Source organism: Artemia sp. Qi Xiang Cuo, chromosome 1, assembly GCF_049724085.1.
Source record: "Artemia sp. Qi Xiang Cuo chromosome 1, ASM4972408v1, whole genome shotgun sequence".
NCBI lineage: Eukaryota > Metazoa > Arthropoda > Branchiopoda > Anostraca > Artemiidae > Artemia > Artemia sp. Qi Xiang Cuo.
The window spans coordinates 26,148,810-26,163,240 of record NC_142794.1 but is presented as its reverse complement, the minus strand read 5'-3'; the positions used below and the strand labels follow the sequence as shown (position 1 = coordinate 26,163,240).

At 35.4% G+C, this 14,431-nt stretch overlaps 1 protein-coding gene and 1 non-coding gene across 5 annotated transcripts in view; one reads left to right on the top strand and one right to left on the bottom strand.

Annotated features, from left to right (window-relative positions):
* Positions 1–14,431, top strand: part of Dus1 (Dihydrouridine synthase 1) — a 144,762-nt gene that overhangs the window by 60,770 nt on the left and 69,561 nt on the right. For all 4 annotated transcript variants that reach the window (XM_089094250.1, XM_089094221.1, XM_089094232.1 and 1 more), the window contains exon 3: positions 8,204–8,363. In XM_089094250.1, coding sequence (XP_088950376.1) covers positions 8,204–8,363 — 160 coding nt within the window. The remainder of the gene's footprint in view (positions 1–8,203; positions 8,364–14,431) is intronic.
* Positions 11,738–11,809, bottom strand: TRNAT-UGU (transfer RNA threonine (anticodon UGU)). Its single transcript has one exon. It is a non-coding gene; the product is annotated as a tRNA-Thr (tRNA).

Below are 14,431 nucleotides of genomic sequence, written 5' to 3'. Positions count from 1 at the left end.
CTATCATGTGACTTGGTACTTTGAAATGATTTTCTATAATAACGTAACTATCATGTGACTTGGTACTTTGAAATTATTTTCTACAAAAGCGTAACTGTCATGTGACTTGGTACTTTGAAATTATTTTCTACAATAGCGTAACGATGATGTTACATGGTACTTTGAAATTATTTTCTGCAATAGCGTTATTATCATGTGACTTGGTACTTTGAAATTATTTTCTATAAAAGCGTAACTATCATGTGACTTGGTAATTTGAAATTGTTTTCTATAGTAACGTAACTATCATATGACTTGGTACTTTGAAATTATTTTCTATAATAGCGTAACTATCATGTGACTTGGTACTTTGAAATTATTTTCAAAAATAGCGTAACTATCATGTGACTTGGTACTTTGAAATTATTTTCTACAATAGCGTAACTATCATGTGACTTGGTACTTTGATATTATTTTCTACTATAGCGTAACTATCATGTGACTTGGTACTTTGAAATTATTTTCTACAATACCGTAATTATCATGTGACTTGGTACTTTGAAATTATTTTCTACAATAGCGTAACTATCTTGTGACTTGGTACTTTGAAATTATTTTCTACAATAGCGTAACTATCATGTAACTTGGTACTTTGAAATTATTTTCTATAAAACCGTAACTATCATATGACTTGGCACTATGAAATTATTTTCTACAAGATAGTAACTATCAAGTGACTTGTCATTTCGAAATTATGTTATGAATGAGCGTAGGTATCTAGAGACATGGTACTTTAAAATTCTCTTATATAATTGTTTAACAATAATGTGAGTGGGTACATTGTAATAATTTTATATAATATCGTAACTATCATCTAACTTGCTACTTTGAAATTATTTTCTACAATAGCGTAACTATCATGTGACTTTGTATTTTGAAATTATTTTATACAATAGCGTAACTATCACGTGAGTTGGTACTTTGAAATTATTTTCTATAATAGCGTAACTTTCATGTGAATTGGTACTTTGAATTTATTTTCTACAACAGCGTAACTATCATGTGACTTGGTACTTTGAAATTATTTTCTATAATAGCGTAACTATCATCTGACTGGGTACTTTTAAATTATTTTCTATAGAAGCGTAACTATCATATCACTTGGTACTTTGAAATTATTTTGTATAAACGCGTAACTATCACGTGACTTGTTACTTTGAAATTATATTCTACAATAGCGAAAATATCATGTGACTTGGTTCTTTGAAATTATTTTCTACAAAAGCGTAACTATCATGTGACTTGGTACTTTGACATTATTTTCTACAATAACTTAACTATCATGTGACTTGGTACTTTGAAAATATTTTCTATAATAGCGTAACTATCATTTGACTTGGTACTTTGAAATTATTTTCTACAGTAGTGTAACTATATTGTTACTGGGGACTTTTAAATTATTTTATAGATTAGGGTAATTATCCTTCTGCTTTATTCATATATATTATATAATACAATAGAGTAAAAATAAAGTGCAATATTACTAAGCAATAATTTTCTCCAAAAGAATAACTATAATTTGAGATGGGACTTTAAAATTATTTTATATAAAAGCTTCAATATTACGTGACTTGGTACTTTGAAATTATTTTCTACAATAGAGTAACTATCTTCAGACTTGGTACTTTGAAATTATTTTCTACAATAGCGTAACTATCATGTGACTTGGTACTTTGAAATTATTTTCTACAAAAGCGTAACTATTATGTGACTTGGTACTTTGAAATTATTTTCTATAAAAGCGTAACTATCATGTGACTTGGTACTTTGAAATTATTTTCTACAATAGCGTAACTATCATGTGACTTGGTACTTTGAAATTATTTTATACAAAAGCGTAACTATCATGTGACTTGGTACTTTGAAATTATTTTCTATAATAGCGTAACTATCTTGTGACTTGGTACATTGAAATTATTTAGCGTAACTATCATGTGACATGGTACTTTGTAATTATTTTCTGCTATAGCGTAACTATCATGTGACATGCTACTTTGAAATTGTTTTTTACAATAGCGTAACTATCATGTGACTTGGTACTTTGAAATTATTTTAAAAAATAGCGTAACTATCAGGTGACTTGTTACTTTGATATTATTTTATATAATAGCGTAACTATCATGTGACTTGGTACTTTGAAATTATTTTATACAATAGCGTAACTATCATGTGACTTGGTATTTTGAAATTATTTTCTACAAAAGCGTAACTATCATGTGATTTGTTATTTTGAAATGGTATTCTATAGTAACATAACTATGATTTGACTTGGTAGTTTTAAATTATTTTCTACACTAGAGTAACTATCATGTGACTTGGTACTTTGATATTATTTTCTATAATAGCGTAACTATCATGTGACTTGATACTTTGAAATTATTTTCTATAATAGCGTAACTATCCTGTGACTTGGTACTCGCAACTCCCCCCTCCACTATCACACTATAAGTACTCTAAGACACCCCGCTCCCATCACTCCACCACTTATGTATTATATGGAACACATTGAAGAAGTAAAGCTATCCGTTATTACAATTCTTTTCTTGTCATCTACATCCCTTTAGTATCAACTTCTTCGTATAGTATAACGTTAAACTATTTTAAATTGACAACACTGTCCAAAAAACACTTGTGTATTATACAGTACACAATCAACCCGTCTCCCCCCAAAACACTTTTCAGCCATTTCTTGTTAAATTTTTTTATTTCTTAACTATTTTAAATTGACAACACATCGAAGTATATTTTAAATTGACAACACTATCCAAAACATCATTTGTGTATTATACAGTACACAATCAACCCATCTCCCCCCAAAACACTTTTCAGCCAAATCTTGTTAAATTTTTTTATTTCTAAACTATTTTAAATTGACAACACATCGAAGTATATTTCAAATTGACAACACTGTCCAAAAATCACTTTTGCATTATACAGTATACAATCAACCCATCTCCCCCCAAATACACTTCAGCCATTTCTTATTAAAATTTTTTTATTTCTAAACTATTTTAAATTGACAATACATTGAAGTATATTTTAAAAATTGACATCACTGTCCAAAAACATCACTTGTGCATTATACAGCACTCAATCAACCCATTCAACCATATATACAGTACTCATGCAGCTCCGCATGAGTGCGGAGCTGCTAATATATGCAGGTCCTGTTATGCTCCTGTTTCTCCACACCCTGTTCTCTACAATCTGGCAAACCGAGATAATTCCCGAAGATTGGCGGAAGGGTGTCATTATCCCTTTATGGAAGAGGAAAGGTTCTAGAAGCGACTGCTTGAACTACAGTGGAATAACCCTACTGTCTGTCCCGGGAAAACTTTTCTCAATGGTCCTGCTAGATCGATGTCGAAATATCATTCGTAAAATCCGGCGACCGGAGCAAGCTGGTTTCATGTCGGACCGTTCAACCATCGAGCAGATTTTTACGATCTGACAAATCATAGAAAAAGCCACGGAGTTCTGACACAAAGCTTTTATTACCTTTGTCGACTTCTGTGCTGTGTTTAACTCAGTGGATAGAGAAACTCTTAGGCGGATTCTAGAATCGACAGGCCTCCCTGAGAAATACTGCAGACTCTTCTAAGCTCTACACCACGGGATAAAGAGCTGTGTTCTAGTGAATAGCCAGCGCAACCCGTTCTTCCGAATCACGACAGGAGTGTGCCAAGGATATGCAGTGGCCCCAGAGCTCTTCAATGTCATCATACACTACGTTATGACTAGGACTACTTCACGTCTCAGCTTTGGACTCAAGTTTGGAGATCGTGTCATTACAGATGCTGATTTTGCCGATGACTTGGCCATTCCGGTGGACTCCATGGAGCAGTTGCTTGAAGCGCTTCGAATCCTACGAATAGAGGCTGCAAAAGTAGGACTGCAGATAAACTGGACTAAAACGAAAATTATGGCCAGTGACCCATCCTCTCCTGCTGCCAATCCTTCAGTTAGTCCTGGATAGCACCACTAGCATCGAAGTTGTCCAAAGGTTCACCTACCTGGGCTCCATAATTTCTTCAGATGGCTCGCTTCTTTCTGGACTACAAGCGAGAATATCCAAAGCGTCTTCTGCCATGGGCAGACTGAACCGTCACCTCTGGCGAAAACCGAACATCAGTCGCACAACGAAGCTGCGGATTTTCAACGCCCTCGTTGGTTCTGTGATGCTCTATGGAGCTGAGACGTGGCAAGCTTTAGCCGCAACCCTCAAGGCAATTGATGTCTTTCAGTCGAAGAGCCTGAGGAGGATCGAAGGTCTACGATGGTTCGACTTTGTCAGCAATGAGAAGCTGCTGCAGCTCACCAAGCAGTCTCGGTTTTCGACCCAAGCAGCCGAGCGAACACTACGATGGTTCGGACACCTACTTCGAATGCCTCAACACATACCTGCAAAAACGATCTATGACTTCGACCCTGTCAAAGCCGGTTGGGAGTGACCTCACGGCCGACCGAAGAAACGATGGTTTGACAGCCTGTCCGAGTTCCTGATGATGGCAAATATCAGGTTGAGCGATGTGCAAACACTTGCCATGGACCGAAGTGGATGGAGGAGGCAGACGTCACTCTCTACGCCGAGCAGCGCCCGGCAGGAGACATAAGTCAAGTCATTTCTTATTAAAAAATTTTTATTTCTAAACTATTTTAAATTGACAACACATTGAAGTATATTTTTAAAATTGACATCACTGTCCAAAAACATCACTTGTGTATCATACAGTACACAATCAACCCATCTCCCCCCAAAACACTTTTCAGCCATTTCTTATTAAAATTTTTTTATTTCTAAACTATTTTAAATTGACAACACATTGAAGTATATTTTAAAAGTTGACATCACTGTCCAAAAACATCACTTGTGTATTATACAGTACACAATCAACCCATCTCCCCCCAAAACACATTTCAGCCATTTCTTGTTAGATTTTTTTATTTCTTAACTATTTTAAATTGACAACACATCGAAGTATATTTTAAATTTGACAACTCTGTCCAAAACTCACTTGTGTATTATACAGTATACAATCAACCCATCTCCCCCCAAAACACTTTTCAGCCATTTCTTATTAAAAAATTTTTATTTCTAAACTATTTTAAATTGACAAAACATTGAAGTATATTTTAAAAGTTGACATCACTGTCCAAAAACATCACTTGTGTATTATACAGTACACAATCAACCCATCTCCCCCAAAAAACACTTTTCAGCCATTTCTTATTAAAAATTTTTTATTTCTAAACTATTTTAAATTGACAACACATTGAAGTATATTTTAAAAATTGACATCACTGTCCAAAAACATCACTTGTGTATTATACAGTACATAATCAACCCATCTACCCCCAAAACACTTTTCAGCCATTTCTTATTAAAATTTTTTTTATTTCTAAACTATTTTAAATTGACAACACATTGAAGTATATTTTAAAAATTGACATCACTGTCTAAAAAAATCACTTTTGTATTATACAGTACACAATCAACCCATCTCCCCCCAAAACACTTTTCAGCCATCTGTTGTTAATTTTTTTTATTTATAAACCATTTTAAATTGACAACACATCGAAGTATATTTTAAATTGACAACACTGTCCAAAAATCACTTGTGTTTATTTCAAGGACGAATAAAAAACGGATGTTGAGTTATATAATTATGATCATACTCTCAAAACATGTTTGACTACTTTATATCATACCAGTTTTTTAAGAATGTGCACGTGAACTCATGACGTACATTCATTGTGCAATTGACAACAATAACAGAAAAAAACCTGTTTGACCACATTATACACTGCCAAATAACTAGTCTGGTAATCTGCCTTGGAAAGCTGCCAATCCTATACACGCAAGCAAATTCAATAGATACTTACTACTTAAATATAAGCACTTACGCTTAAAATCCAATTCTTCTGGTGATAATTCACATGATTCAGGAACTCAGACTGCAGGATTTTTTAAAGGAAATGATGTTTACAAGCCAGATCCAAAGATTTTGTGTATTTTTATTTATTATTTTTTTCTCAAAATACCCTTTATTAATTGGGAGAAGGGGCACTTTGAAGAGTTGTGTTAGATTGATATCCCCTCGACCAAGACGTCTTACAAGTTTACATACTTTTTTCATGAGACCAATTGTACAATATACGACACGAGGCAAAGCAGAGAAAACTTTTTTGATATCTAACAAGCTTACAGGGTTCGAATTATGCAAGTAACTGTGTCCGTGACCAAGGGTGTGTAAAATAGGGTTTACGGGGTTAACATCTCCTTTTTCGAAGACCTAGTTTTGTTTATCATAGTACATTCCGGTTTTCCCCGTGTTGGGATATTCAGCAAATCTGTGACTATTGTTTGGGGGCACATTTCTAATGAAAGGGCTAGTAAAATAAAGGATTCAAATGCCACGATTGTCAAACTAAAGCCTTAATTTTGTTGACAAATCTAAATGTTTTTTCTCAAATATATTTGAAGAGCAGAGAGAAACTGGTGGTTTTCATCTCCTTTGACCCCTCAGGCTCTCAGTCGGATGGAGGGCTAAATTTGGAAGGATCACAAGAGGCGTTAAGTAGGCATATATGCTGAGACGTATATTAAAAGAAAGTTCCTGACTGTTATTATTTTTCCTATGATATCACATGTTTTCAAAAAAATGGCCTATTTTTGTGCTTTTGTCGAGCTTGCACCGTCAACCCTCTTACGTGCCTACTGAGCATATCGAATCCAAAATCAACCAAAAGTTGTAAATTTGTGATGCAACTGTAGATTGGTCCTGGATAAATCTATTTAATGGTAACACATCTCTTATTGGTATGGCTTCAAACAATAAAAGTTTATGCTACTATTTCCATTACAGTTTAGTTTTATTCTTAAGTTTTGAGAGTTCAAGATTTTTGAGAGTTTTAAGAGTATTTTGAGAGTTTAAACAAGGATTGTTTTTTAATTTTTGGAGGTCCTAGAAATTTTGCTGCCTAAAAAGCTCTTTAGTTACAGGGTCCCGGCGAGCTGTCACTATTGAGTCAAGTTATTTTCCAGTTGTTATTGCTTTAAAAAATATGATTTTATCAAATTGAAACCACGCGAATAGAAGCGAAGAAGCGAGGAAGTTAGAAGCGAAGTTGATATTACCGGTAATTACTGTACACCAAGTAATTATACACCAAGTATAATAGTGTATACACCATAGTGAACACCAAGCCCGTACCCCGAGGGGGGGGGGTAGGGGGTTTTGAACCCTCTACCCCCCATGCGAAGTTGATATTACCGGTAATAAAAAATCTAAAGCCGATTAAACCGAGGATCTCACAAGGAAAGATTTAAGGGCAATAGGAACTTATTGAGAGGGTGTATAGAGAGGGGCTTTGAATAGGTTGGGATAGAGGAGGAGCGTGTGTAGTTGTGTTGGCCTCAGGCGGCTTGATGCTGCAGTGAGCTGTTAATAGTATAGCAGTAAATCCAAACTGGCCTTTCATGACAAAGCAATGAAGAGAATCTCGAAAATAACTAATGGGTCTTCGGCAAGTAGGAAGAAAAAGGATAGTAATTACACCAATATTTCGCCCATATTAAACAAGGCGTCTAAAACCATCACTCCATGACCTATTTTTATATTCAAATTTCTTGTTATTCTTATTTAACGTTGAGGACGCCCTATTGGAAAAAGGTGAAGGGCTGGTGTAATAATACCCATCTCTCATATATTCTTTGCTTTGTGCGAAGTAAAAGGTGCTTGAAATATAGTATTATTCATTCCTTTTAATTCACTTTTGTAATTATTTTATTTATTATTACTTATTTATTATTTTTATTTAATTATTTTATCAATCTATTTCTTTTAATTTCTTTCAATTTATTTTTTTAATTTATTCTCCTTTTTCTCCCCACTTGCCCTAGATCCGTTTGTTTTCTAGACTTTCTTCTTTGTTATGTGACCGACTGCGTATAATTATGATTGGAAATAAGTCAACTGTCGTAGTAACAGTTCTCGGCTGCTGTAAATGAGCAGTGATCGCGAAATTTAATAAAAAGACAGTTACAAAATCTATGAGTTGGATTTAATATATTCTCCTTTTTTGGTGACTTCCACAGTTTTTTGTTCAATCAGTTTTTAAATAAGTTAAAGCTAATATTTACTAATAAGAATTTTGCATCCAGTTTTGTGCCAATGACCCAGAAGTGTTGGTCCAAGCAGGGAAGCTTGCAGAACCCCATTGTGTAGCGATTGATCTCAACCTCGGATGCCCCCAAGCAATTGCCAAGCGTGGACGATATGGGTCTTTCCTACAAGATGAATGGGAAATTATCAAAAAGATGGGTTAGTGCATAAAAGTATTCTTTTATCTATCTACTTAGGCTAAGCTTAGAAAACCTTCATAATCAATCTGGGTTACCTGATTTCCGTCTCCAAAACCAGCATACGACTAAATCGAAGTAATTTAAAAAGTGTTTTGTTAAATGGTCTTTCAAACTAAGATTTATAGCCAACAATGTTAAATTTACTCTCCGGATCGATTGTTCTGATTCGTGTTTGTCATGAAATACATCAATGAGCGATTTTAATTATTGATATTCTCATACAGGACTTTAATTAATGAGGGAACAAAATGAAAAAAATTTCTGGGTCTGAATCACATCCTGATTCTAAATTAATGTCTTGATTCGATATGATTCATGATTCCGAAACGATTTAGAAAATGCTTATCATTTTGGTTGGTTTGGTTTTTGTTCTTCCCAGTATCCATAACAATTGCTGAACTATATTTAGCCACACTATCTAATGCAGTTGTTTTTAGAGATCTCTGATTCAACAGTTGTTATTTAATCATTTGTTTGATTCTAATCAACAAATTCAATCGCATTTTGTCTCCAAATTGGAGGCTTTAAACGTTTAAAAAAGTTAAATAACATTTTTACGCTTAAACTCTTAAAATAACAAAAAACATGCTCAATATTAATCACGTGTCAGGAAGTTAAAGTTTGTTTTCATCTGTGTTATAGCTAGAAAGACCACATACGAAGGACCGTAATCCTTCTAAAGAGCTCTGTTTTTTTTTTTTTTTATTTAGTTACACCAGTAAATTCACTTGCTAGCTGTGCTATATCAATAATTTACATCTCTTCCCTCTTTTTTTTTGTTCAACCACAGTAATTGATTCTATATATAATTTAATTATGTTCCAATTCTAGTCTTCTTCAGAATACTAGAGGATGTGGTACAACTCCCCTTCAAAGATGGACACTTTTAAAATAGTTAATAAAGTTATGCTTTTTAGGCTTAGAGCTAAAGGTAAAATTATTTGTTTTAACATTACTAAAGATACAAGCATGTCATATTTTTAAGTCTAGATTTATCAAAATTCCATGGAGGTCCTAATGAACAGTCTTGGAGAAATTTTCGCACACCTGTGGTATATCTGCAACAATTTACAATCCTTGAGGATTCAGTTAAACTGGTCGTATACTCCCCCCCTCTCTTCTTAAATATCCCGAGTGTATATTAACGCTTACACCTCCTACAGTTTTATCAACTTTCTGCCGTTAGAAAGCTATATGGTCCGCTCTTCTGATTTGGTTGATTTGATAAACTGAAAATTTTGGAACACGACCACGGCCCCTCAAGCAAGGAGCTATAAGAATAATCCTTGCGATTCGCCTAAAAGAAGGTCCTCCTTCTTCTATTTATTTTTCGTATTTTCGGGGTTTCCTGTTGTGAAGTATAAATTTTATTTCAAATTCAGGAATTAACTCTGTGCATCAGCTTTGTAAAATAATCTATGTGTCTATCCCTTATTAATTCCATAAATATGTTCTTCAATTTTTGACAGCTTAGCTTGCAATCAAGGGTATGTACAAGACGGAGAATATATGGAGGAGGAGCTATTCAAAAAATACAATACAATATGAATATATGAAGAACATTATAGAATTGTAAACACTTTGAGTTTTCTCAGGAGCCTAGTCTCAAAGCGTTTGTCTCGTGTTAATTAAATAAAAACTAAGGAATAAAATCAATAATAGGCTATTCGGTTGATAGAATAATTTCATTTGTTAGTGTCATATATCATGAGATTTTAAAAACTACTACTACTACTAACAACTCATCGCAGCACCAAGCCGCCTGAGGCCAACACAGCTACCCACGCTCCTCCTCCACCTCAATCTTTTGAAAGCCTCCCTTTTTACACCCGCCCACGAAGTTCCCATTTCCTTTAAATCTTTCTTTATGACGTCCTCCCACCCCAGACGGGGACGACCTGCTTTCCGTTTAGCCCTAGATGGTTGGCCGAAAAGAACAATCTTCGGCAATCTGTCATCCTTCATCCGCACAACATGCCCTAACCACCTCAACCTTTACACAATTAAACATTACCCAAAATGAATATTTCAACTTCGATATGGTGACGAAATAAAAAATAAAAAAAGTAAATATTCTCAGGTTCTATTATTATATGACTGCTTTATATAAGAAGGGCGGATTTCCGAAATATTTGCTCTCTTTCTTCTATAACTGGCTTGTCAGTATTACAAAATTTACATCTTTCTGATTAATATTTAATCGGGGATATTCTCTGTATAATCTACCTATTTTTCGAAGTAGCTTCTCACCCCTAGATGGTTTCCCCCCCGAGTAAAATCCTCTGTAGGGGTCAGGTCGTACTTGGGGAAATCTTTTATTTTTTTACTTATAACAAAACTACAGGCCAAATTCATGATTCATATGCTAAAAAAAACAGGCATTGCAATAAAATTGAATATAGATATTGAAAACTTTCTCCACACTTGGCACAGTTTTTGCCACGCTTAGCACGCTTCCGCCACGCTTGGCACGTTTCACTTGGTGTACGTGATTCCTCAAAGGGGGCGCTCACTAGTAAAAAGTTAATCTTATGAAAATTTTAATTCAAATTGACAATGTGATGAACTCTAATTTTCAAAGTGATGAAATTTCTTTTTCAATTTTAACGAGAAATAAAACTGACAAGAAACAAGTTGAGTCAATCAGTATTGAACAAACAATAAGCCTCATTAGTGCTGTTGTCTAGAGCGGGGTTTGGATGCCTTTGATACTCCCTTTGATACTCGGAAAATATTTAAAAGCCGTCCTTTGATACTCGAAAATATACGAAAAGCTCCCTTTGATACTCGGAAAATATTTAAAAGCCGTCCTAGCCGAGTGGTTAGCTAGCGCGCTAGACTTGAGACCCTTTTCCCGGGAGGACGGGGGTTCGTGTTCTGGTGTCGCTGTTTATTTGGTTTGAACGGCGGTCAGTGGCGTGACTCTATAAGCTCAGCCAGAGTCAACCCAACTCTAGATGGGTACTTTGAGATATGTGGGAAAGGTAAACAGGAAGGGTGTGCGAAACCAAGGAATGGCTGCCCCCTCCTCCCATCGTAATTCCTGCTGAAGGGCAATGAAACGGAGATTAGCACCGACGGTTGGGATTGTGAAATCTAATGCCGTTTTCTTTACCCTACCTTTACCTTATTATTCAATTCAACATTTCATAAAAAGGTGGCTAACTAAGTGCATGCAAATCTCTGTATACAAATTGATGGTCCATATTGAGTGTTCGAGTAATAGTATTCGAAAAAAAGTGTTCCGAGTATTCGGAAAAAAAATGCAATTCAACTAATAGCTTTATTTGGAAAAAAATATCAATCAAGGAGCAGGCGACAACTAAAAATTGTTGCCTCCACTGAGGATTGAACTCAGGACCCCTGGTTTACAAGACCAGTGCTCTGCCACTGAGCTATAGAGGCTTGGGAAGGTTTCGCTTCTATGGAGGTTGTTTTAATCTCGTTGCGATATCTTCTAAAGATAGTAAGATTTGGTTCTTTATAGGTTAAAACAAGAAGTTTTCTTAGAAGAACATTTTTTTAATAAAATGAACAGTGATTTAATAGAAAAAATGTCAATATATACGAGATTCATAAATGAAACAGGAACTGGGACAAGGTGAACACACTACTCGACCCCTTCTTTATACTCCTTCCAAATATGATAATCAATTCAATTCCAAATGTACCCCCTCCCCCACTGGCGGTCCCACATATAGCCCAAGGAATATTTAAAAACTAAAAAAAAAATATAATGCAGGAAGTTTTTATTAATCAGATTATCATATTTCCTTACGTTATTATACAGTTTTTAAAATCATTTCGAACACTATTTTGGTAAATCACTTAACACGAAGATAAATTGCAAATCAGTTTAATTTTTAAAATGGGAGCTATTACGTAAGACTGCACTCATGTAACGTACAAACACATTATTAGGGCTATGTATAGGCATACAAGGCCGTACCCAGAGGGGGTTAGGTGGATTTGAACCCCTCCCGAAATGTTTTTTTTACTCGTAAATACGCAACAAAAATGGATATAAACAAATTTTGTATGCGTTTTTTTATTTTTTTTTTTTGTAACCCCCCCCCCCCCCGAAAAAATCTTTTCGTGAAAACCCCCTCCAAAAAAAAATCCTGGGTGCGGCCTTATAGGTCTATATGGGGCCACCAGGAGGGGAGGGGTGCATTTTCAACTGAACTGATTAGTATATTTGGAAAAACATACGAATAGGAATAGGGTAGTTTCTTCACCTTGTCCCTATGTCAGTAAGGGAATCTCGCACATATTGACAGAAAAAAAAAATAACAGAAAATATCCTTAAGAAAAGGGATTTTTGCCTCTCCACTCCTGTTCTTAATGATAAAAACCGAAAGCAAATTATTATTCATCTTTACCGTAAACTCCCAAATACTCCGTTCCATTATTCATTTTATGTTCATTTGAATTGAAGTACAACATTGAAAATGATAAACAAAAAATCGCGAAGAAAGGAAACGAGGACAATTAACAGCCAGTGAAAAAATTGAAAAATTATGCAAATATTTCGGTCAAGACCTCCGCTTGACCGTTAATTTTTTCACTGGCTGTTAATTGTCCTCGTTTCCTTTCTTCGCGATTTTTTGTTTATCATGATTAGCCAGTGTGGTCTCAGAAATTATTTAACATTGAAAATGGATATTGTTTTCCATAAAGTGCAAAGGACACTTAGCTAATATGGTCAAGCAGTTTAAGGATAGAGGCTCCCCTCTTATTGTGAGTGATTTTCATTCTTTTAAAGTTCTAACGTCATTTCTAAATTTAAGTTGGGAATTCTTCTCCATTCACTTTTTTTGTTTTTCCATAGTTTTTTTTTTACTTTGTTTATCAGGTATGATAAATAATAACTTAATAAAAAAAAAGTAAGGAAATAAGTTTAAAAAAGGATAAAGGTAGTATCCTACCTTGCGCACTAAATTTTACCTAGCAGCTATTTTACCTAGAAGCTATTTTTCACGAGGGGCTGATAACTGACCGTCGCAGGTGTCCCTTTCTTCGTGCTTCTGGCTGTGCCTCCGTGCCTCCGGCACACCTGAAACAGCGTGTTACTGGAAGCGAAGGAACACAGTTTTATCTTTGACTTATGGAAAACGTACGGCGCGTTTTTTACGACCGTAAACTTTCTCCTCTTGAGAGGTTATCTTTACTTGGTCGTGTTGTTTACTGCGTTCGACATTGGAGATCCTGGGTCCTAAAAAGTGGACATTATGCTTTGAACGAGAATTTTATTACCACAAACCTTTACCATTGCCTAGAGATAAATATGCATTCCCTAGTCCTTCTCATTCGTCGATTCAAACGGCTTGGGCTCGAATGTCTTTTCAAACTCTCCGACATGAATAGCCAACCGTGTGAAGATTTTTTTTAGGAAGATGCGGTCTCAAACCAGCACTTACAGTACTGTAATAAACTTTTCGTTCCTCCAACTTCTACATCGAATTCGTCGATATGAAAGTATAACGGATTTTGAAGCTCAATATTCTAATGAAAAGCTGTCCTTGCCCAAGGCCAAGCGAGTTAGATCCATTGGTGTTGTGTCTGTCAGTTCCGATTTTTCTTTGCCCGGGGACGATGAAATCAAGCTCGAGCTAGGGCGAGCTCTTATTGAAAGCCAGCGAATAATGAAAGCCTTGATACCCGACGACGTACTTTCTGCTTTCGGTCACCAAGTACCGAATGTTCGTCTTTCTGTACTTCACGACAGTGACTCAGACGATGACTCAGAGGAAAATACTCTGTCCGATAAGCAGGAAAAGGATTCCGCGACTGACACTGAATCGGGCTCGGAAAGTGACGGCTTCTTTGAAGATTTGCCAGTGATTGCTCACTGTGTGAAACACCAAGTTGAGAAAAATTGGGTTAGTGAGCCTTTGACAAACCTAAAGTATTCTAGGTTTTGTCTCGTCAAGAATTCTGATGGCTACACAACACCAATAAAAAAAATCTACGCTGTTGTGGCTTCTGAGGGAAGGCTCTGAGAAGCTGAGTAGTGACCGATTAAAA